The 22,260-nt window shown below is 42.7% G+C and overlaps 1 protein-coding gene across 5 annotated transcripts in view; it reads right to left on the reverse strand.

The window, feature by feature from the left end:
- Nucleotides 1-1,925: 1,925 nt before the first annotated feature.
- The window catches only part of RNF44 (ring finger protein 44), a 53,309-nt gene continuing 32,974 nt past the window's right edge, over nucleotides 1,926-22,260 (reverse strand). For all 5 annotated transcript variants that reach the window (XM_073545072.1, XM_073545068.1, XM_073545069.1 and 2 more), the window contains exons 6-11: nucleotides 17,955-18,116; nucleotides 16,204-16,319; nucleotides 15,982-16,069; nucleotides 15,741-15,862; nucleotides 13,739-13,838; nucleotides 1,926-5,452 (exon numbers count right to left, since the gene is read on the reverse strand). In XM_073545072.1, coding sequence (XP_073401173.1) covers nucleotides 5,390-5,452; nucleotides 13,739-13,838; nucleotides 15,741-15,862; nucleotides 15,982-16,069; nucleotides 16,204-16,319; nucleotides 17,955-18,116 — 651 coding nt within the window. In that variant the 3' untranslated portion in view covers nucleotides 1,926-5,389. The remainder of the gene's footprint in view (nucleotides 5,453-13,738; nucleotides 13,839-15,740; nucleotides 15,863-15,981; nucleotides 16,070-16,203; nucleotides 16,320-17,954; nucleotides 18,117-22,260) is intronic.

A 22,260-nucleotide genomic window follows, 5' to 3' on the forward strand; every position in this document is an offset into this window, starting at 1 on the left:
ATATGGCTTGGTCTAACAGGCCACCATAACTTGCACACCAGGTCATTGTTTGACCTCCAGGTGCCATGACAACCATTAGCTCCCTGCGGTTTTGTTGCAGGGGTACCATTGGTGGCGAGAGGATGTTCCCTCCCTCGTACAGCCTTCCAGACGCTGTGATCACATCATCAGGAGGGTTAAGCAGGAGTCACACATAGCAATCTCGCTAGCGAGATCACTGCTGAGTCGCAACTTTTGTGACATAACAGCGATCTCACCAGCGAGATCGCTGTGTGTGACAGTGATCAGCCCCCCTGCCGGTATCGCTGATCGCTGCAAGAAACTTCTGGACATATTTTTGGTCGCTGGTCAGCACGCATCGCTGCGTGTGACAGGCGGGAGACCAGCGATCAGCTGTAAAAAATAGAACTAAAATAAAAAATTAGTTATTCTCACCTTCCGACGTCCTGCGCAGCCATCCTCTCTCCACGCTCCGTTCCCAGTGATCCTTTGCACGAATGACCGCGAGACTTCACGCTCCCGCGAGACAGTGACGTCTCGCGGTCATTCTCGCAAGGAGCACTGGGACCAGAGCGTGGAGAGAGGATGGCTGCGCAGGACGTCGGAAGGTGAGAATATATTTTTTATTTTAATTCTATTTTTTACAGCGATGGCAAGCGATGCCGGGCGCTCGGCATCGCTGTGCTGATCGCTGTCTGTGTGACAGCTCACCAGCGATCACATAGCGACTTACCAGCGATCCTGACACCTTGATAATCGGTGTCGGTATCACTGGTAAGTCGCTATGTGTGACTCCAGCTTAAGTCAGCCAGGGGTGGAGTGGGCACGGGCCCTGGCTGCTTCCACAAGACATCATCTGTCAGCTAAGCTGAGCTCTCAGCAGTAATAGAGGGAGGAACTGCTGATATTTTAGCATCTCCCACTGATTGGTTAGTCTGATTGACTGATCACAACGATCAGAGAGTGGGGACGGCTGCAACTGGTCCCTGTATCTCTAGTGGCGCCGGTCAGCTGTCGGCATGGAGCTGTAACCATTTTCACATAGTGAAATACACGACAGGCTTAGCGTGTCATGATGCAAGAACTTACCCCTGCTCATAAGGTGCTACCCCAGTCATTGGTCATTAAGGCACTACAGCAGGTTTTTTTATTTTTTTATTTCAGTGCTGGTGTGGTATCACTAATGCATGCTCCCTGCCCCTAGTACAATACTTATCTAGTAAAATACTTACCCCTAGCTGACTTCTTTTCCCAAAAGCTGCTCAGGTGCTAATACACCATTTTGTGACTGCAGGTTCTGAGTGACCACAAGTCAGATCGATAAAGGTCACAATCTCTCAGTATGAGAACTTTGTCCTGGCTCTTACAGATTTACAAGTAGTGGACTTCCGGACCACCCAGCAAACACTAAGAGAAGATGACCAGACCAGTGCTGATAACAGAAGACGGTAGCTGATAAGTAGATTACCAAGGACCTTACACTATATTGATCCCACTCTGGTGGCAAAATAAACCAAAAGACGCCAGTGTGATGCTTTAATCTTGGCAGTTGTGCAGTAAGCAGGAACAGGGGGGGCTCCTAGCAATTAGACATTCAGAACACCATTGGAAAACTTCATGGTAGAGTCCATGCCTGTATGGGTTACGAATTTGTCAGCATTTGTGCACAGTATTATTCATGTGGATTCATAATGTTTCATCTGATCAGTGAATATATACTCCCATCTAGTCTTGGCCAATTTTCAGCAACAAATGACTTCAATTGGCATGTGTTCATAAGAAGAAATAGGGAGATAGATGTCGATCCAGTGATGCCACTTGGGCTTTGTTTTCTTTTTCACAGATGGGAATATAAATGCTTTTTCTTTGAGGCATTAGTACATATAGCAAAACATGAACTTAAAAAAGGGACCAAGAGACTCCAGTATTGTCATTGTACATTTATTAGTGAACCCTCTCAATTCAGCCACAACATTAAAAAAAATAAATGATTGCACTACCAGGTCAAGCAAAACTAGCAACTTTCATTTTAAAAAAAGTACAAATCTGTTAAAAATTTCAATCAGTATACACATATATATATAATACAATATTACTAGGTAATGTTAAATGCTACAAACCAATATTATTCCAATGGAACGGAGGAAAAGAAACACACTTTGATAGCTTCAAGAACCATTTCTATATATTAGCATTTTTTTTCAAATACATACATGGGAAATGAGGTAACCAGTAAATGTGCAAGTACCAAAAGCCAAAAATAAAAAGTTTATATATAGATATATCTATATGTATACGCACACATATAGATATACAAATCTAACACAGAAGACACCTCCGGGACCCTGAGTAAGGGAAGCCACATCTCTGGGGGGGCAGGAATGTTAGTGGGAGGGAAAAATTGAGATCAATCAAGCCCAGTGTGAGTATGGGGTCCAGGAGGTTAGGATGATACAGTAAACAATCCACTATATCCCACCATAGGGGTGTTTAAAAGAACATATATAGAGAGATTAAAAAAAGTGGCATCTATGCAGCAATCACGGACATCCTAAATCAATGGGTATTACTTAAGCCAACTGATAATGAAGTGCCAAGTGCTTTTCTAGAGCTTCACAGCACTTATACTATAGTTGTGGGGTTTTTACAGAGATTAGTGGAAGAACTGTATGTATGTAATACAGTGCAGCAGAGGGTGGATGAAGAGACAAGTCCTTTTCTGCTGGAGAGGGCCTCATCTGGTTTGACAGAAGACATCTCCACCAGGCAAGGGGGTTCTGAGAGATAGGAGCAGTTACTGCTATTGTCTGGGGCGAGTCTGCTGAGAAGTCTGAAGTGTTATTATATACAGTAAGACCTTTGGTAATGTGTGCTGTAAAACAAGTGCTCAGTCCAGTTTCTCTGCTATTATCACTACTACCTTCTTCCACTAGCCTCAATGTGGCAGTTCAGAAAACGGGGATTTTTTTTTTTTTTAATCTATTGTGAGGGTGGAAAGAAAATAGCAGATACAATCATGCTCCAGCATATGAACAGTTGAATTTCCCACTGTTCTCACTGCCAGCATATGGCTTGAAACCTGATGTGCTGCCGTTATATAAGGCAAGAAGTGTCCACCACCCATAGTGTTCCCCAGGTCCCATGTAGTGGACCAGGAAATATATGAACCACATTTAGTAGTGACCTATGAAAGGACAAGCACAATGGATTGGAAACACACTAGCCATTGAAATACTATAATAAATATAGAGATTTATTTATGTATCCAGCTAAAGTCTATTTCCAGAATTGTCAACAGTGAGAACAGTGAAGTGGTCAGTGGAGAGGAAGACATCTACAGCCAGACAGTGGCTGAAGAGGGTTAAGTTACTATGCACAGAAAGAAGGGCAGAAGAAAAAAAAAAAAAAAAATTGTAGTACTGTCTAAACTAAAATCCAAAAACACTGGTTACTAGCCCCAAAATAAAGAGGACTGCAAAGCCACCACTCCACAGACAGGTAATAGAACATTGCTTTATAAGTTATTGATTCGACAGCCTGTGAAACTATACGTCTAGAATTACAACCCCAATTTACTACAGGTTACAGCAGTGGTGATTTGCACGAGGTTCTCGCTTTCTAGCCGCGATGTGGATTACACTAACATAATGAAACCAGTTGTATGTAGAATTAGCCATTAACATAGTAATATATTTCCACACGTTATTACGCTGTAATATACTAGAGGGCCAGTATTATAAACTCATTAACTTTTGGCCTAGGAACACCCCATCGCACAATCCCTGCCCGAGTGTGACCTTTGCAGGCAACGAGACATTCAAATCCCAAAAAAAAACAAAAAAAAAAAAACAAAAAACAGTTCGGTTGCCTTCTGCTTGCGAACAAGTGCACAGCAGGAATCAGCTCAGCATGATACATAACCCTATATAATGCTTGTCCCAGCCCCCCACCCCCCTTCACGTCACTTCACAGACGGCCAAGGGTTAGCAGATACCATATTCCAAGCTGCTCAGACATGCATATTGTGAAACATTAAGACAGATTCTTTCTGCCTGACCGTTTAGACGCGCACACAGATCAGAAATGGTTGGCTGGCTCGTGTTGAATTCATTGCTGTTCTATCATGCAAACTTGAACAAAAACAGATACAAATCAGTAAAATAAGGCAGCCGCTCGCCCATGCGCCCCTGTCAACACAGAGACTGGGGTGGGGGGAAAATTGCGGATGCCAAGTGCAACACGCTCACTAAAACACAGCTTGGCGTGCAACAGAGTGTACCCTGTAATCACACACCAGCCTGCAATTGTGTGACCTGCTGCCCAACAAAATACACTGAGGAGGCATTACCAGGGCTTCTACCACCAGAAGAAAGAGGAGAACATGGGCAAAATAAGAGCCCTGCACCTCCAGACTGGTCCACACATCACATATGCTCAACAGGTCAAGAAAGAAAAAGGAATCGAGAAGTTCCAGCAACTGAAGCTTCAAATACATGTAAAGTGGCACATTGCCATCAGGCTGGTATGAAAGGAAAAAAAGCTGGTGATAAACACATCATGGTCTCCGGTATACCTCCAGGGAGCAAAAGCTATGAGTTATCACTGGGTGGAGAGAATAAAATCAAATCTGATGCTGAAGGTCTTCTTACTGGGACTCTGCCTTCCAAGACATTTCACAGCACACTGCTTTCAGGTGGACTGAAATGGATGGCGGGTCAGAGAGAAGGTGGAGGAGCATTAAAGGAAAGAGAATGAAATAGAAAGCCAGAGATCAAAGCCAAATACACAATAACCTCTGACCGCAGATGTGTCTGATGGCAGCAAATGATAGATGTGGAGCATAAAATCTGGTCCAATGCAATAAAAGAAAATAAAATTGCCCGTCAGGGCATCAGTGCAAACATTTAAATAAGCAGCTGTGACACTTCCCTCAACTTAGGGACTAACAGAAGTAAATTTTTTGCAAACAGGGAGCCCCTGGTAATGCCTCAAGGTCCCCTTTTGGGGGCTAGCACTGGCCACAATGACCCAGTCTTTTCCTGTTAGCCTCAGATACTGTCAGAGGAAAGGAAATGAGAGAAACGGTCTCTCATTATAACCCAATTCATCTCACACACACCTCAAATCCCTCCCAATGCCCACAACTGAAATACATAAGGAAGGGGCACTGTTGGAAAGTATTGGGGTGGAGAGGTACTAGGATGGAGACAGTGGAATGTGTGACTCGACACCACCTCCAGATTCAAAGCTGCTGTGTCCTAGCCGCAAGGACTAGTGCAGGTGGAGGGGGAAGCTGAAGCATCCGAGTCAGGCAAGGAGGCTGGTTTATTTTGTATTGATCCCTCTGGGTTTGTGCACCGGCAGGAGGCAAGAGGGAAAATTGCTGTCCTCAATCCCCGTCTCTGTGAACTTCAGAGGCATCAGCCCGGCAGATGGGACATGTGCGGTTAGACTGAAAGAGAAAAAAACAGTCATTCCTGCAGTGAACCCTCAATAAAGGTTAAGTACATTTACACTCTAAGCATTATACAGTGCATTTCAATTAATCTTGCTGTGATGTTTCATTATCAAAACACGGAATCCCCAACATGAATTACTGGGGGTCAGTAAAATGACGACATCAAGTGCACTACAGATTATATGAACGTCATAACGCAGTGGCAAAGAGAAGACATAACACAAATGTGAACAGATCACACAGCTCGTACGACAATTCATCCAATGGGAATTCCAATAATGGTCAAGGCAGCATGTGATATGTTTGGGGCTATTAATGAATGGTCTTTTGTGGGACAATTTTCATCTAATGTGTACAAGGGCGATTACTCATGATCAGAAGTTTCCAATAAAAAGACTGAAAGTAAACTAGTGAGTTGTTACACTGATTGTATACTATAGTAATATTTATATAAATATTATTCTATATACTATGCAAATACTCTTGCTGATTTTTGTAGGATAATCTATACCAAATATATTATACAGTGTTTTTCATGCTTACTTATTGGTAAATGGTGCCAATGTTGGGTTAACTTGATGTATATATACTTTTAAAATCTATTTAAATAAAGTTATCCACTTTAAAATGAATACTTTTATTGTGTATGGTTACTTCACATCTTTTTCTATATGTTTTATGATATGGCATACAACCAGTATTTATGGTCCTTGATATTGAGTATTAATTACAGAAAATTGTAAATATTAACCCCTTAAGCCCCAAGGGTGGTTTGCACGTTCATGACCGGGCCAATTTTTACAATTCTGACCACTGTCCCTTTATGAGGTTATAACTCTGAAACGCTTCCATCGATCCCGGTGATTCTGACATTGTTTTCTCGTGACATTGTACTTCATGCTAGTGGTAAAATTTAATTCATATAATTTGCGTTTATTTGTGAAAAAAAAAAATGGAAATTTGGCGAAAATTTCGCAATTTTCCAAATTTGAATTTTATGCCCTTAAATCACAGAGATACGGCACACAAAAAACTTAAATAACATTTCCCACATGTTTACTTTACATCAGCACAACTTTGGAAGGAAGTTATAAGGGTTAAAAATTGACCAGCAATTACGGACCACATCACATTTGAAGCCACTTTGAGGGGTCTATATGATAGAATGGTGTCACTTTTGGGTATTTTCTAAAAACTGCACCCCTTAAGGTGCTCAAAACCACATTCAAGAAGTTTATTAACCCTTTAGGTGCGTCACAGGATTTTTTTGAATAATAATAAAAAAAAAATGAACATTTTGTTTCACAAAAAAAACATTTCAGGTTCAATTTTTTTTTAAATTTACCAAGGGTAACAGGAGAAATTGGACTGCAAAAGTTATTGTGCAATTTGTCCTGAGTACGCTGATACCCGATATGTGGGGGGGGGGAAACCACTGTTTCGGCGCATGGCAGACCTCAGAAGGGAAGGAGCGCCGTTTTACTTTTTCAATGCAAAATTGGCTGGAATTCTGATCGGACGCCATGTCACATTTGGAGAGCCCCTGATATACCTAAACAGTGGAAAACCCCCACAAGTGACCCCATTTTGGAAACTAGACCCCCCCAAGGAACTTATCTAGATATGTGGTGAGAACTTTGAACCCACAAGGGCTTCACAGAAGTTTATAACATACAGCCGTACAATTAAAAAAATCATATTTTCTCCACAAAAATGATCTTTTCACCCTCAATTCTTATTTTTCCAAGGGTAACAGGACCCTAAAAGATATTGTGCAATTTGTCCTGAGTGCGCTGATACCCCAAATGTGGGGGTAAACCACTATTTGGGCGCATGGCAGAGCTCGGAAGGGAAGCAGTGCCATTTGACGTTTTTGGCTGGAATTGAGATCGGACACCATGTCGCGTTTGGAAAGCCCCTGATGTACCAAAACAGTAGAAACCCCCCACAAATGACACTATTTTGGAAACTAGACCCCCCAAGGAACTTATCTAGATGTGTGGTGAGCACTTTGAACCCCCCAGTGCTTCACAGAAGTTTATAATGCCCGGGCGTAAAAAAAAAAAAAAACAAACTTATTTTTTCCACAAACATGATCTTTTAGTCACCAATTTTTTTATTTTCCCAAGGGTACAAGGAGAAATTGGACCCCAAAAGTTGTTGTCCAATTTGTCCTGAGTATGCTGATACCTCATATGTGGGAGAAAACTACTGTATGGGCACACGTCGGGGCTCGGAAGGGAAGTAGTGACGTTTTGGAATGCAGACTTTGATGGAATGGTCTGCAGGTGTCATGTTGCCTTTGGAGAGCCCCTAATATACCTAAACAGTGGAAACCCCCCCACAAATGACCCCATTTTGGAAACTAGACTCCCCACAGAACTTATCTAGATGTGTGGTGAGCACGTTGAACCCCCAAGTGCTTCAAAGAAGTTTCTAACGCCTGGGCGTGAAAAAACAAAACAAAACATTTTTTTCCACAAAAATGATATTTTTGCCCCCAATTTTTTATTTTCCTAAGGGTAACAGGAGAAATTGGACCCCAAAAGTTGTTTTGCAATTTGTCATGAGTATGCGGATACCCTATATGTGAGGATAAAACACTGTTGGGCGCATGGCAGAGCTTGGAAGGGAAGGAGCATCATTTGACTTTTTCAACGCAGAATTGGCTGGAATTGAGATCAGACGCCATGTTGCATTTGGAGAGCCCCTGATGTGCCCAAACAGTGGAAACCCCCAATTCTAACTCCAACCCGAACCCCAACACACCCCTAGCCCTAATCTCAGCCCTAACCCTAATGGGAAAATGGAAATACATTTTTTTCATTTTATTATTTTTCCCTAACTAAGGGGGTGATAACGGGGGGTTTGATTTACTATTTATGGCGGGTTTTTATTTTTGGCAGCTGTCACACGCTAAAAGACGCTTCTTATTGTAAAAATAGTTTTTGCATCACCATATATTGAGAGCTTTAATTTTTCCGTATTTTGACCCACCGAGTCATGTGAGGTCTTATTCTTTGCGGGACGAGTTGACGTTTTTATTGGTACCATTTTCGGGCACGTGACATTTTTTGATCGCTTTCTATTCCGATTTTTGGGACGCAGAATGAACAAAAACCAGCGTTTCATGAATTTCTTTTGGGGGAGTGCGTTTACACCGTTCCCCGTGCGGTAAAATTGATAAAGCGGTTTTATTCTTCGGGTCAGTACGGTTACAGCGATACCTCATTTAGGTTTTTTTTTTTAATGTTTTGGTGGTTTTATGCAATGAAAACTATTTTATATAAAAAATAATTATTTTTGCATCGCTTTATTCTGCGAGCTATAACTTTATTTTTTTGCAGATGATGCTGTTTGGCGGCTTGTTTTTTGCAGGACAAGCTGACGTTTTCAGCGGCACCATGGATATTTATATGCGTCTTTTTGATCGCGCGTTATTGCACTTTTTTTTTGGTGGTATGATAAAAAAAATTTTTTGCTTCGTTTTTTATTTTTTTAAAGGAGTTCGCTACGGACGCGGCGATACCAAATGTGTACTTTTATTGTTTTATTTTCAAAAAAATGAATTTATTGGGGATTTTTTATTTTTTACTAATTTATTTAGCGATTTTTAAAAAATTATTTTTACACTTTTTTTTTTTTTTTTTTTTTTTTTAACTTTACTACATTGTCCCAGGTGGGACATCACTGTCCTGTGACAGATCGCTGATCTGTCGCATCACAGATCACTGTCACAGATGAGCGATCTGTCACAGGCACTGCTGCAGACTTCCTCATGCCTGTGCTTTGCAGGCAGTGAGGAAGTCAGCTCCCTACAGGCCCCCGAAGGTCCCCGTCGCCATCTTGGATCCGGGGGCCTGTAGGGAAAGAGCCCCCAGCAGCAGCGCTGTACATTGCGCTGCCGTGGGGGGGCTCAGGGAAGCACGGAGGGAGCCCCCTCCCTGCCAATGCATCCCTTTAACCCCCGGTACACCACGATCGTGTTTGATCGCGGTGTACAAGGGGTTAACGTGTTGGGGGCGGTCACATTGTGCCGGGTGTCAGCTGTGATAATCAGCTGACACCCGGCCGCGATCAGCGGCGCTCACCACATGAGCGCCGCTGATCGCTATCTCATCCCTGGGAATTAAGTCCCAGGGCACATGGACAGGATAGTACGTCTCATGGCAGAAAGGGGTTAATATTTTTTTACTCATACAAAATAAATTATGGTTTTTATTGCTACACACATAAGAACATGAACTTAGTAACCATTTTTTGGATAAAAAAAAAAAACCCACAAACCGTTACCAGCCACCAGGTGACTAATGTCAAATATAGCGTGGCACTACCGCAGGGTGCGCAAGTAGGTTACCCAGACCAAAGTGAATAATAAAGTAACTTGGCACTCAACTGAATAATCCTTTGCAAATTAGATTTATTTTATAATTTATTGCAGTCCTGGAAACGTTTTGGCCTATTATCGGCCTTCCTCAGTCTGCCGACTATCGCGAAATACTAATCCGGTACCCAAGTAAGGATTCCTATGGAGATCTACTTCAGAATGTCATGTTGATCTAAATGGTATCTATTATAAGAGTGGATATACTGATTTAAATGCCTTGTTTAGATATCGAGGTGGCATACACAGGTGGGACGCGGTATTCCCCCGCTCGTCAGCTGGCCCAGGACTGCAATAAATTATAAAATAAATCTAATTTGCAAAGGATTATTCAGTTGAGTGCCAAGTTACTTTATTATTCACCAGGTTGACTAATGGGATGGACACTAAATGCCAACAATTCTAATAGCCTCAAATGATTTTGGTAAAGAAATTAGATCTGACTTTGCGCTAAATAAAACCTGTGTGGGAAAGATGGACGGATCAGAGTGCATTTCTTTTTATACAAAAAGGTTACCTAAACACTTCATGTTTTCCACATGTATAGCAATAGTGGAATTTATCTATTCATTGACAGTGCACTGATGCATAGTATATGTATACATGTCTGAATTTTGGATAAAGCTTCTGTGTGCCTTCACATTAGGTTAATAACTTGAATGCTGCTATTGCTCATGTTTTTTGAATTGTGTGGCAAAACCACCATTTTTTACCAAGCTTTCCTAGACCGGTTTCAATTATAGCTGAGCCAAAGTCCCTCTTCCCCAGTTCATTTGAGGTCTGGTTGGATATATATGTTGAGGTTACTCAGAGTTTAGGGTCTACAGTCATGGCCAAAAGTTTAGAGAATGACACAAATATTATATTTTCACATGATCTGCTGCCCTCTGGTTTTTATGTGTGTTTGTCAGATGTTTTTATCACATACAGAAATATAATTGCAATCATTATGAGTAACAAAAGGTTATATTGACAGTTAGAATGAGTTAATGCAGCAAGTCAATATTTGCAGTGTTGACCCTTCTTCTTCAGGACCTCAGCAATTCTCCCTGGCATGCTCTCAATCAACTTCTGGATCAAATCCTGACTGACAGCAGTCCATTCTTGCAAAATCAATGCTTTTATTTTGTCTGAATTTGAAGGTTTTTGTTTGTCCACCCGTCTCTTGATGATTGACCACAAGTTCTCAATGGGATTAAGATCTGGGGAGTTTCCAGGCCATGGTCCCAAAATCTCTCTGTTTTGTTCCCTGAGCCATTTAGTTATCACCTTTGCTTTATGGCAAGGTGCTCCATATCATGTTGAAAAAGGCATTGTTGATCGCCAAACTGCTCTTGGACGGTTGGGAGAAGTTGCTCTTGGAGGACATTCTGGTACCATTCTTTATTCATGGCTGTGTTTTTAGGCAAGACAGAGAGAGCCCATTCCCTTGGCTGAGAAGCAACCCCACACATGAATAGTTTCACGATGCTTGACAGTGTGCATGAGACAAGACTGGTGGTAGAGCTCACCTGGTCTTCTCCGAATATGCCGTTTTCCAGATGTCCCAAACAATCGAAAAGGGGATTCATCATAGAAAATGACTTTACCCCAGTCCTCAGCAGTCCACTTGCTGTACCTCTTGCAGAATATCAGTCTGTCCAAGATGTTTTTTCTGGAGAGAAGTGGCTTCTTTGCTGCCCTCCTTGAGACCAGGCCTTGCTCCAAGAGTCTCCGCCTCACAGTGCGTGCAGATGCACTCACACCTGCCTGCTGCCATTCCTGAGCAAGCTCTGCACTGCTGGTAGCCCGATCCCGCAGCTGAAACTTTTAAGAGACGGTCCTGGCGCTTGCTGGTCTTTCTTGGGCGCCCTGGAGCCTTTTTTGGCAACAAGGGAACCTCTCTCCTTGAAGTTCTTGATGATGCGATAGATTGTTGACTGAGGTGCAATCTTTCTAGCTGCGATACTCTTCCCTGTTAGGCCATTTTTGTGCAGTGATGACTGCACGTGTTTCTTTAGAGATAACCATGGTTAACAGAAGAGAAACAATGATGCCAAGCACCAGCCTCCTTTTAAAGTGTCCAGTGGTGTCATTCTTACTTAATCATGACAGATTGATCTCCAGCCCTATCCTCATCAACACCCACACCTGTGTTAATGGAGCAGTCACTGAAACGATGTTAGCTGGTCCTTTTAAGGCAGGGCTGCAATGATTTTGAAATGTGTTTTGGGGGATAAAGTTAATTTTCTAGGCAAATATTGACTTTGCAAGTAATTGCTGTTAAGCTGATCACTCTTTATAACATTCTGGAGTATATGCAAATTGCCATTAGAAAAAATGAAGCAGTAGACTTTGTAAAAATTAATATTTGTGTCATTCTCTAAACTTTTGGCCATGACTGTATACTACAAGTTCACGTTGTCACTGGTGGATGGCTCATACACATTTATAGGAAGTACGTCCTACATTTTTTACATGTAGCAGTAGTAGAATTCATGTACTCATTGACTGTAGTGTACTGATGCATATTGTATGTATATACACTCACTGGCCACTTTATTAGGTACACCATGCTAGTAAGGGGTTGGACCCCCTTTTGCCTTCAGAACTGCCTCAATTCTTCGTGGCAGAGATTCAACAAGGTGCTGGAAGCATTCCTCAGAGATTTTGGACCATATTGACATGATGGCATCACACAGTTGGCGCAGATTTGTCGGCTGCACATCCCTGATGCGAATCTCCCGTTCCACCACATCCCAAAGATGCTCTATTGGATTGAGATCTGGTGACTGAGGAGGCCATTTGAGGACAGTGAACTCATTGTCATGTTCAAGAAACCAATCTGAGATGATTCGAGCTTTATGACATGGCGCATTATCCTGCTGAAAGTAGCCATCAGATGTTGGGTACATTGTGGTCATAAAGGGATGGACATGGTCAGCAACAATACTCAGGTAGGCTGTGGCGTTGCAACGATGCTCAATTGGTACCAAGGGGCCCAAAGAGTGCCAAGAAAAAATTCCCCACACCATGACACCACCACCACCAGCCTGAACCGTTGATACAAGGCAGGATGGATCCATGCTTTCATGTTGTTTACGCCAAATTCTGACCCTACCATCCGAATGTCGCAGCAGAAATCGAGACTCATCAGACCAGGCAACGTTTTTCCAATCTTCTACTGTCCAATTTCGATGAGCTTGTGCAAATTGTAGCCTCAGTTTCCTGTTCTTAGCTGAGAGGAGTGGTACCCAGTGTGGTCTTCTGCTGCTGTAGCCCATCTGCCTCAAAGTTCGACGCACTGTGCGTTCAGAGATGCTCTTCTGCCTACCTTGGTTGTAACGGGTGGCAATTTGAGTCACTGTTGCCTTTCTATCAGCTCGAACCAGTCTGCCCATTCTCCTCTGACCTCAACAAGGCATTTCCGGCCACAGAACTGCCGCTCACTGGATTTTTTTTCTTTTTCGGACCATTCTCTGTAAACCCTAGAGATGGTTGTGCGTGAAAATCCCAGTAGATCAGCAGTTTCTGAAATACTCAGACCAGCCCTTCTGGCACCAACAATCATGCCACGTTCAAAGGCACTCAAATCACCTTTCTTCCCCATACGGATGCTCGGTTTGAACTGCAGGAGATTGTCTTGACCATGTCTACATGCCTAAATGCACTGAGTTGCCGCCATGTGATTGGCTGATTAGAAATTAAGTCTTAACACACAGTTGGACAGGTGTACCTAATAAAGTGGCCAGTGAGTGTATATATGTCCACATATTGCCCATGTCATATGTACACCTTCACATTAAGTTAATACTACAGGAGTGCCGGTCTTATCCACATTTTTTTTTAGTACGTGTTAACAATCTTTACTGCAACAATATGGACTACTTTTTCGTCTTACACGCTGTGAAACATACCTTGAGCCACTTATCAACACATTTTGCATGGAACTCATGGTTACAAGGTAACACTCTGAGGAGCTGCCGACTTTCAAAGTCACTAAAACACACCACACACCTGAAAGTATAAAAAAAAAACAAAAACAGAAAGCTTTATACATTATAATAAGCAACGTAAAGGGGTTGTCCACTACTAGAACAACCCCTTCTTAAACTAAATGTTCAGCCCCAATAACAGTCTATACCCCCCTCCTGTGCTTGGCACCATTCCCGCAGTGTTGCCACTCGCTCTCCCCAAGGCTGTGATGTGATGGAATGACACGTGATGCCCAGCGCCCAATCAGCACTGGCATCACTGCCTCCACCTTCCCATGAAAAGAAAGTGGGCTGCAGCTGTAGCCCGGATTTCATCTTAATGTTCAGTTTGTCCGAAGGTGGAGGCAGCGACGCCAGCACTGGTTGGGCGCTGGGCATCACGTGTCATTCCATCACATCAAAGCCTCGAGACCGCTGGAAAGTAGACGTCATGGGAAGTGAATAGGCTTTATTATATTATTGGGGCTGAACGTTTAGTTTCAGATGGGGGTTGTCCTAGTAGTGGACAACCTTCCAAAGTGAGGTCTTTACAGCTGGACGTCACCAGGAAAAACTTACAGAAATCAAGCAAATCTGTGCAGAAAGGGGGTGGACGATACTAGATTGTTGCAAGGGTCCTAGAACAGGGTCTACGATATGATATATATATATATATATATATATATACACATACACACAGCTCAAAATTTGTAGTAGCCCGCTCGATACAAATCCACAGTACTAGCCCGATTTGGGTGAAATTTGGCACGCCCCCTCTCCACCCACAGGAGCAGAATACTGTGCACGTTACATCTCACTAGCGTCCCCCTGTCATGAGATTGGGGCCCCCGAAGTTAGGCCCTATGCATATAATGGAGAAATGTGAAAGTAAAAGTGCTGAGGGGAAAACAACAGTTGTGACTGACAAGGACGGATTATAGCGACGGCGCCAAAGAGTCGCTGCTAAAGGGGCCGCACCACACACAATCACACAGACAGCACACATACACCAACCCAGAAGAACAACACCACACAAACACCAGCCCACTAGACAAACACAACACAAACACCACCCCATAAATACCACATACACACACGCACGTCAATCACTTAAAGTAGCCAGCGTTAATTTGGAGAGCCCATGTTTATCACATGGACAGTTGTACGCTGCTTGCTCTAGAGTGGGTAACCCCAAAAATCTTTTCATGCACCTGAAGGTAAAACCAGAAACATTGTTTACCAAAAAGCACTACAATAGATAGTTGTTTAACTGTAAATCAATTTTACTCTTTTGTCCGTGAACTACTTATAGATTACTCTGGTGGGAGGGGGGGGGGGGGGGTAAGGGTTGCACTATGTTGTTAATTGGGTGTAAATGTTTTATAGGTTTGTGTAAGGTGCAGAAAATGTCATTTTTGTTAAGAAATAGTTTAAAAAATAGTTGTAATAGTTTATACATAATATGTATTGAATATGTAAAATCAATAAAAATGTTGAAATTAAAAAAAAAAAGTTATCAGTTACGACAAATTAGTAAAATGCCAAAATAATAAAAATTTAAAGAGGAAAAAAAAAAAAAAAAAAAAAAAAAAAAAAAAATTTACTGTAGCACTCTGAAAATCTCAATTTCAGGGTCACACAAAATTTTACTTTAGCTACCATAACCAACAATTTAACATTTTCCGCGAGCGAAGCTGCGGGTATTCTACTAGCAAAAAATAAAAACCATGTATCCTGAAGAATTAATCAACAGATCTGGGCATTGTAATCCAAATTTCACCTTCCGCTAGATCAGATCTACTGCTCTGTTAAGTGCTCCAAATTGCAACTTACCCTCATATTTGGATATTATCTATACAGGTGCCATGCCCTTGATAGTTATTATTGCATGATATTACTAAATACTGAGAATCTTTAGTGACACAAATGACGCACGGTTACTCACAGAGTTTGCTCAGATTGGTGGCTTTCAAGGTTGAAGCGATAAGATGGAAGCTGCTCTATGTTGGCTTTGGTGAGTCCACGTGGCTTTGCTTCTCCTAGGCGTTCAGCTAAATTAAGCAGTGCCTAGAAAAAAAAATGCAAAAAAGGAAAAGAAAAAAAAAACAAAACACAGTGATTGTCAAAAATTACAGGCAGAAAAAGAAAGAGCTACATTATAAAATCTTATGTTAGACAAAACTGACCTCATAGTTCTCCATTTCCACGTCATCCACATCCAAATCCAGGCTGATAGATGGGCCCACAGAAGTGGGGGATACAGGGAGCATGGAGCTGCAAGAAGAAGACGTTTGAACTCAGAAAACTGGTGGCAATAAGTGCAGATATAGGTTAACCCATGCCATCCTGCTGATACAAGACATGGCAAAGGGAAGCGACCCACTCAGATATGTAGTAAGAATACTTACAGGAAGTAGGGCAGAAAACTAGGATAATATGAAGGAGGCAGTGCAGGAGGTGGCAGTGGTTGCTGCAGGCGATACCGTTGGGTATTTAGTCGCCGTGGCATCAGATGAGCATATGGCTAGAATACAGGAGAGAAAACACACAATCAGGGAGAAAATGAAAGTTAGCAATAACAAGTCTACCTCAAGGCTGTGTGCCCACGTTGCGTTTTTTTAAGCGTTTCCACATCCCATACAATCCTATGGGATTCCGCAATTGCTGTGCCAATGCTGCGGATATTTCCGCTGTGGAATCGCATAGCAGAAAAATCCGCAGCATGTCCATTCATTTTGCGGAATCACGGTAATTCTGCCGCCATAGGATTGCATTGAAACGCTCAATTTACGCATGTGGCTAGGCCCACCATGCGCAAAGTGAGCGCTTTATGTGCGGATGGTACCCAGGGTCTGGAGGAGAAGAGACTCTCCTCCATGCCCTGGGTACCATATTCCTGTAAAAAATAGAATTAAAATAAAAAATAGGGATATACTTAGGCCGGTTTCACATTTGCGCTTTATAGCGCAGCGACGGCCTGCGCACGGCCGCCGCTAAGCCCCGCCCCCTCCATCCGGTCATCGCCGCCTACTAGCGCAAATGGACGCTTGCGATCTGCGCACCCTATCTTTAGCATAGGGTGCGCAGGCCGTGCGCTAGCAGGATTTTGCCGTGCGCTGCGCACTTTTGAAGGTGCGCCGTGCGCGCCGAAATGCAACATGCTGCGTTCGGCGCACCTTCAAAAATGCGCAGCGCACAGCAAAATCCTGCTAGCACACGGCCAGCGCATGATCTGCGCACCCTATGCTAAAGATAGGGTGTGCAGATCGCAAGCGTCCATGTGCGCTAGTAGGCGGTGATGACCGGATGGGGTGGGCAGGGAGCCGGGAGGGGGAGGGGCTTAGCTGCGGCCGTGCGCAGGCCGTCGCTGCGCTATAAAGCGCAAATGTGAAACCGGCCTTACCCTCTGTCGGCCCCCGGAGTCCTCAGCGCCGCTGCCGGCAAGTTCCGTTTCCAGGCGTGCTTTGCAAGAATGACCTCTGATGACGTAGCGGTCACGCGATCGCGACATCACAAAGGTCATTCTCGCAAAGCACGGAACTTGCCGGCAGCGCCGATGAGGACCGGGATCGCTGCTGAGGAGGTCGGGGGCCGCCAGAAAGGGAGTATAGCCATATTTTTTTTTTTTATTATTATTTTTAACATTCTTTTACTATTGATGCTGCATAGGCAGAATCAATAGTAAAAAGTTGGTCACACTTGTCACGCACTATGCTTGACAAGTGTGACCAACCTGTCAATCACTTTTCCAAGCGATGCTTCAAATCACTTGGAAAGCACTAGTGTTCTGCAAGCTAAAAACGCTTGTGTTTTGCGGGAAAACGCATGCGAATTCCGCATTCATTTTACCCGCAGCAGGGAGTTGCGGAAATGCTGTGGACAATTCCGCAGCATTTCTGCAACGTGGGCACACAGCCTAAGGATAGGCTGGCACCTTACAGACAGTAGACATTAGTTTTAGATCACTATACAAAGCTGGTGTAAATGAGACGCATAAAGCCCCTATCAAAAGACCTGCAATATGGACATACCACACAAAGAAGCACAAGCCTAGCTTATACATGATACAGGAGGAATGGAATTCTCAAATTACATTAAAGGGTAGGCAGAACAACCTAATAGTTCAATGGGACTCCTGGTACATGTGTGGCAAACTTACCACTGGAAAGGAAAGCTCCTGGTGCAGTGCATCATGGGAGAGGTAATGCATGGGCACTGAATGGGGCAATGCAGGCACAGGGTGAGAGTGGTGGAATGGGAAGTTGCCCATGTGATGTTGCTCCCCTCGAAGATCCAGCTCATTGTCTATCCTTTGCAGTGGCTATAAAACGTTTAAAATAAAAATGAAAGTCAATGAAGAGATCCCAACTTATTTAGCAGCTGGTATTACATTTAAGAGGTGGGATTAGTACTGAAAAAGACCCTTTGTACACAGTCTTCAATAATTTCTCCAATTGAAGTTTATGAACTTATAACTCCCACTAAGAAGAAGTGTACACAAGTTTATACAGGTGTAAAAAAAAAAAAAAAAAAAAAAAACACACTAAGGAAACTAAAAAAGTGGTGGCACACTCCACAGAATAGGTGATTAATGTCTGATCGCTGTACCCAGGTTCTGAATATGGGTTCAAACAACCATGAGTGTTGGCACTCTATAGGACTGGTGGAGACAGCAGTCAGCGGTTTCTGTCAGGCCTCAAATAAAGTCAGCGGTACCCCCACCTGAAGGTCTGAACCTCTCTTCGGTCTGTTGCACGCATCCTGACATTTCTGGTACTGGAAAAAAACAGTACCCGTGCCATCAGTGTGCACCTTCAGTGGGAAACGTACTGGTGTCTGGGAAAACCAGTACAGCTTGTGCTGCTCCCAGGCACCGGGTGCTGAATCCAACTCACATCATCGTCGCATGGTCTCCCTGTGATCAGTGATGGCAGTAGTCTGTGAATAGCAGTCTCTGAACAGCAGTAATATAAGTAAAACAATTTTACTAACCAGCTTAAGTAAAGCAGACAGCTGGGGCTGGTATTTTTCTGTGAAGGGGCCACTGGCCATAAAATGTTCCCAGCCTATTAACAGCTCACAGCTTTGCCTTTTCTTGTTAGCAGAAAGGGGGACCCCCACCAACTCCCCCTCCACTAAAAAAAAAAAAACCCACAACATGGGTCCCCCCTATTTTTTTTACTAACCAGCAAAGGCTAAACACAGCCATGGAGACACAGACCCAATCAAATCTACGGGTCAATGTGTGTAAGTGTCTCCAGTACATGTGAAAACTGTCACCACACGTACTGGAGACAGGGACAGGTGAAAGGGGCCTGACTTCTAAGTGTACTGCTCTTCTCCTGATGGCTGCACTTGTCTTTTGTATAGGCCCAGAGTCATCAAAATTGGCGTTCCTACTGACTGGTCATAATGAGGGATGGGGCTGCTGGAGTCAGAAGTTTCAACCTTATTAACAAGCGGACTACTGGTGTGCATCTCACCAGAAATCTTAGGGTAGGTTAACATCACATTTTTGCCACTCTCCCAGCAAATTGAATGAGATGCCTGAAATATCATGCACGTTGCTTATATTTTTTCCCTTTCAGATTTTAAACAGCATGTCAGTTATTTTAGCATTTTAACCTATTCTATGAAGAAAAAAAAGCATAAAAAAAAAAAAAAAAAAAAAAATAATAATATGATAAACTCAAAAAGGTGCATTTTTTAACGCAGTGTTTTTTTTCTAACAAAAGTCACGTTTTTGAAGCAGGAATGTCTGTAGCAAATACTTAATGTGTGCACATACCCTTACTCCAGTCAGGGACTAAAGTAACATTGCTGGCATAAGGTAACGTATAGCCAATTATGAATTAGACAAGCTTTGGAATTGCATACCCATTCCACTCCATCTCCTCCCATTTTGGCAGAGCTGGGCAAAACTGGCATGAAAACACCAAAAGTCGCAAAATTTTGGAGAACAAACTGTTCTGTTAGAGCCAAATATTTGAAATTTTGACTAGTCAGTCCAGAACAGTTGCTGCTATTTTTCTGCATGACAATTCCTTTGTTTTTGGACATCGTTACATCACATGGCCTTGTTTTGTAGTGAAATTATTCCATGGAGGCCACTTCTGGTCACAATTCAAGAGTAGATGGAGTGTAGCTGGGTCCCATTGGTTGCTGTCTTTCTGAGTTATGGGCACTGCCAGAGATTAGATTTAAAAAGGAAGACAAGCAAGATCTGTCTTTTAACTGCTGCACTAAGTTTCCCTGCCGACAACTGTGTCTTTGGTTTTCAATAGTGCCCATTTCTTGAGGATTCATCAAAAGAGCTGGCATAGCATGTAATGAAGCACTAGTCTGGCTTGAAATCTTTGCCTGGGAGAGACATTGCTGCGGTGCCCAGTGTATCACCTGTGACATGAAACTGTCTTCCACAACCTCACCCTTGGAACAGAGTTTGGCTGTTCTTCACCAAGTTTTACACCTGTTACACAGCTGTTTCTATTAATGACTATTTCCGCTAACATATGAAAACCATCACATTGTGTTTGGTAGAATTGGTTACTCGTAAACCTGAACATAAGTTTACCTTGATAGGACAGACTTGGTACTCCTGCAGATGTCCATGGTTTTCAGTCCTATCTCAGACCACAATGCGCAGACTGACTGCAGCTCTCCCATTTCTATGACACTGTCACACTCAGATTGGGAGACCTGTGGCCAGTCCGTACATTAGCGGACAGTGTTCCGATTTTCGTGTACATCTGCACAAACCCTTAGAAGTATTGATGTGGTTTTTAAGATAAGGTGGTCACGACAGTTATCAGTTTGGTTTAGATTATTCTTTTGTACATTCTCTTTGCCAATTTCTAAGACCAAGTGATTAACTTTGCTATTTTTTAAAGAATTCTTACGCGCTTTTTGTTATAACTGCCTAAACCTTGTGCACAATAGTGTTCTATAACATCACACAGTACCAGTCAGAGATTTGCACACAGCATTTCATCCAATTAATTCCCTCGCTATTATTTTAATGTCCACATTGTGGATTTAAACTGAAGTCAGAAAAATCACAAAGGCACACATATGGAAAAAAGGAGTAAAGCAACAGTGAAACAATCAAGAATGCGTGTTAAAGCTTTGATTCCTCAATATGCCACGTTCAGTATTTCACCTCAGTATTTGTAAGCTAAAACCAGGAGTGGAGCAATCAGAGGAAAAGTATACTAGAAACACATCACCACTTCTGGATTTATCACCCACTCCTGGTTTCCCATACAAATACTGATGTAAGATACTCAAATACTGTATGTGACCTTTTTCCGATGACTTCTTTACAACCCACTTACATTTCCTCAAGCAGCTAGAACAGGTAGTCACTGGGAATGACTTCCAGTAAACAGATAGGTCTCGTCAAGAGTTCATTTATGGACGCTCAGGCCTTCAGAAAGTGTTTGTGACCATCAGGAGTGTTTTTCAGAGACTTTTGTACACAGCTGTGCTGGGCCCTATTCCACAACTGTTCCAAGCTGTAATATGGCAAGAAGCACTCAACTGAATATAGAGAAATGACGGTCCATCATCCATTTAATGCATGAAGGTCAGAGAATGTAGAAAATTGCTAAAATCTTGAAGGCATCCTCAAGTGCAGTCATGAAAACCAACAATTGCTATGAGGACACTGGCACTAATGAGGACTAGCCCACAAAAGAACAAAAATTACCTCTGCTGCAGAAGAATGCGCAAAATGACAGCACCTCAGACAACAAACCTCAAATTATATAAATGATGCACAAACAAAGTATACACATCTCAATCAGAAGGCCAGAGAAGGAGGCATTTATGGTCCAATTACCGCAAAGAAACTACCAAGACCCCCCCAAAAAAGATGATTTGTTTGGGTCAAGCAACACAGGGACTGGACAGGAGGGGAAATCTGTGTTGTCTAAGGAGTTGAGATTTTTAGAATCAAACGTCATGTCTTTGGGAAATGAAGAAAAAAAATGAGGATGGTTTCTACGTATGTGGTATCCACAGTGGAGCATGAAGGGGGAGGTGTGATGGTGCTTTGCTGGTAACACTTGAAATTGCACTCTGTCGTGCTAAAGCATGTAGACATGGAATATAAGAAATAGGAATAGCAATACTGCTCCAGAGAACAAGAAAAAAACCGAGCTGCTTAGCACATAATTTGGCCAATTCCCACGTAATAGGAGTTCACAGGAAGACACTGAGCACACGTTGCTCAGTGTCTGCTGGATGACGGGCTGTTTGGTCGCATCATGCAACCTGCCATCTAGATGTAGAAGAGCTAGACCCTTAGTGGGACAAATGGATCTTCTCCTCTGCAGAAAGGTGATGAAATTTTTAACTCTTCTGCAGAAGACAATGGCGTTGGTGGAATAGGCGAGGTCGAAAGTATGGTTTAATTAAGATTTATTAAAAGGAGTCTGTCATTCTTTCAATTAAAGGCCTTTTTT

Source organism: Dendrobates tinctorius, unplaced genomic scaffold (genome assembly GCF_039654945.1).
Source record: "Dendrobates tinctorius isolate UK_male_01 unplaced genomic scaffold, ASM3965494v1 ptg000139l, whole genome shotgun sequence".
In the NCBI taxonomy this organism is placed as follows: domain Eukaryota; kingdom Metazoa; phylum Chordata; class Amphibia; order Anura; family Dendrobatidae; genus Dendrobates; species Dendrobates tinctorius.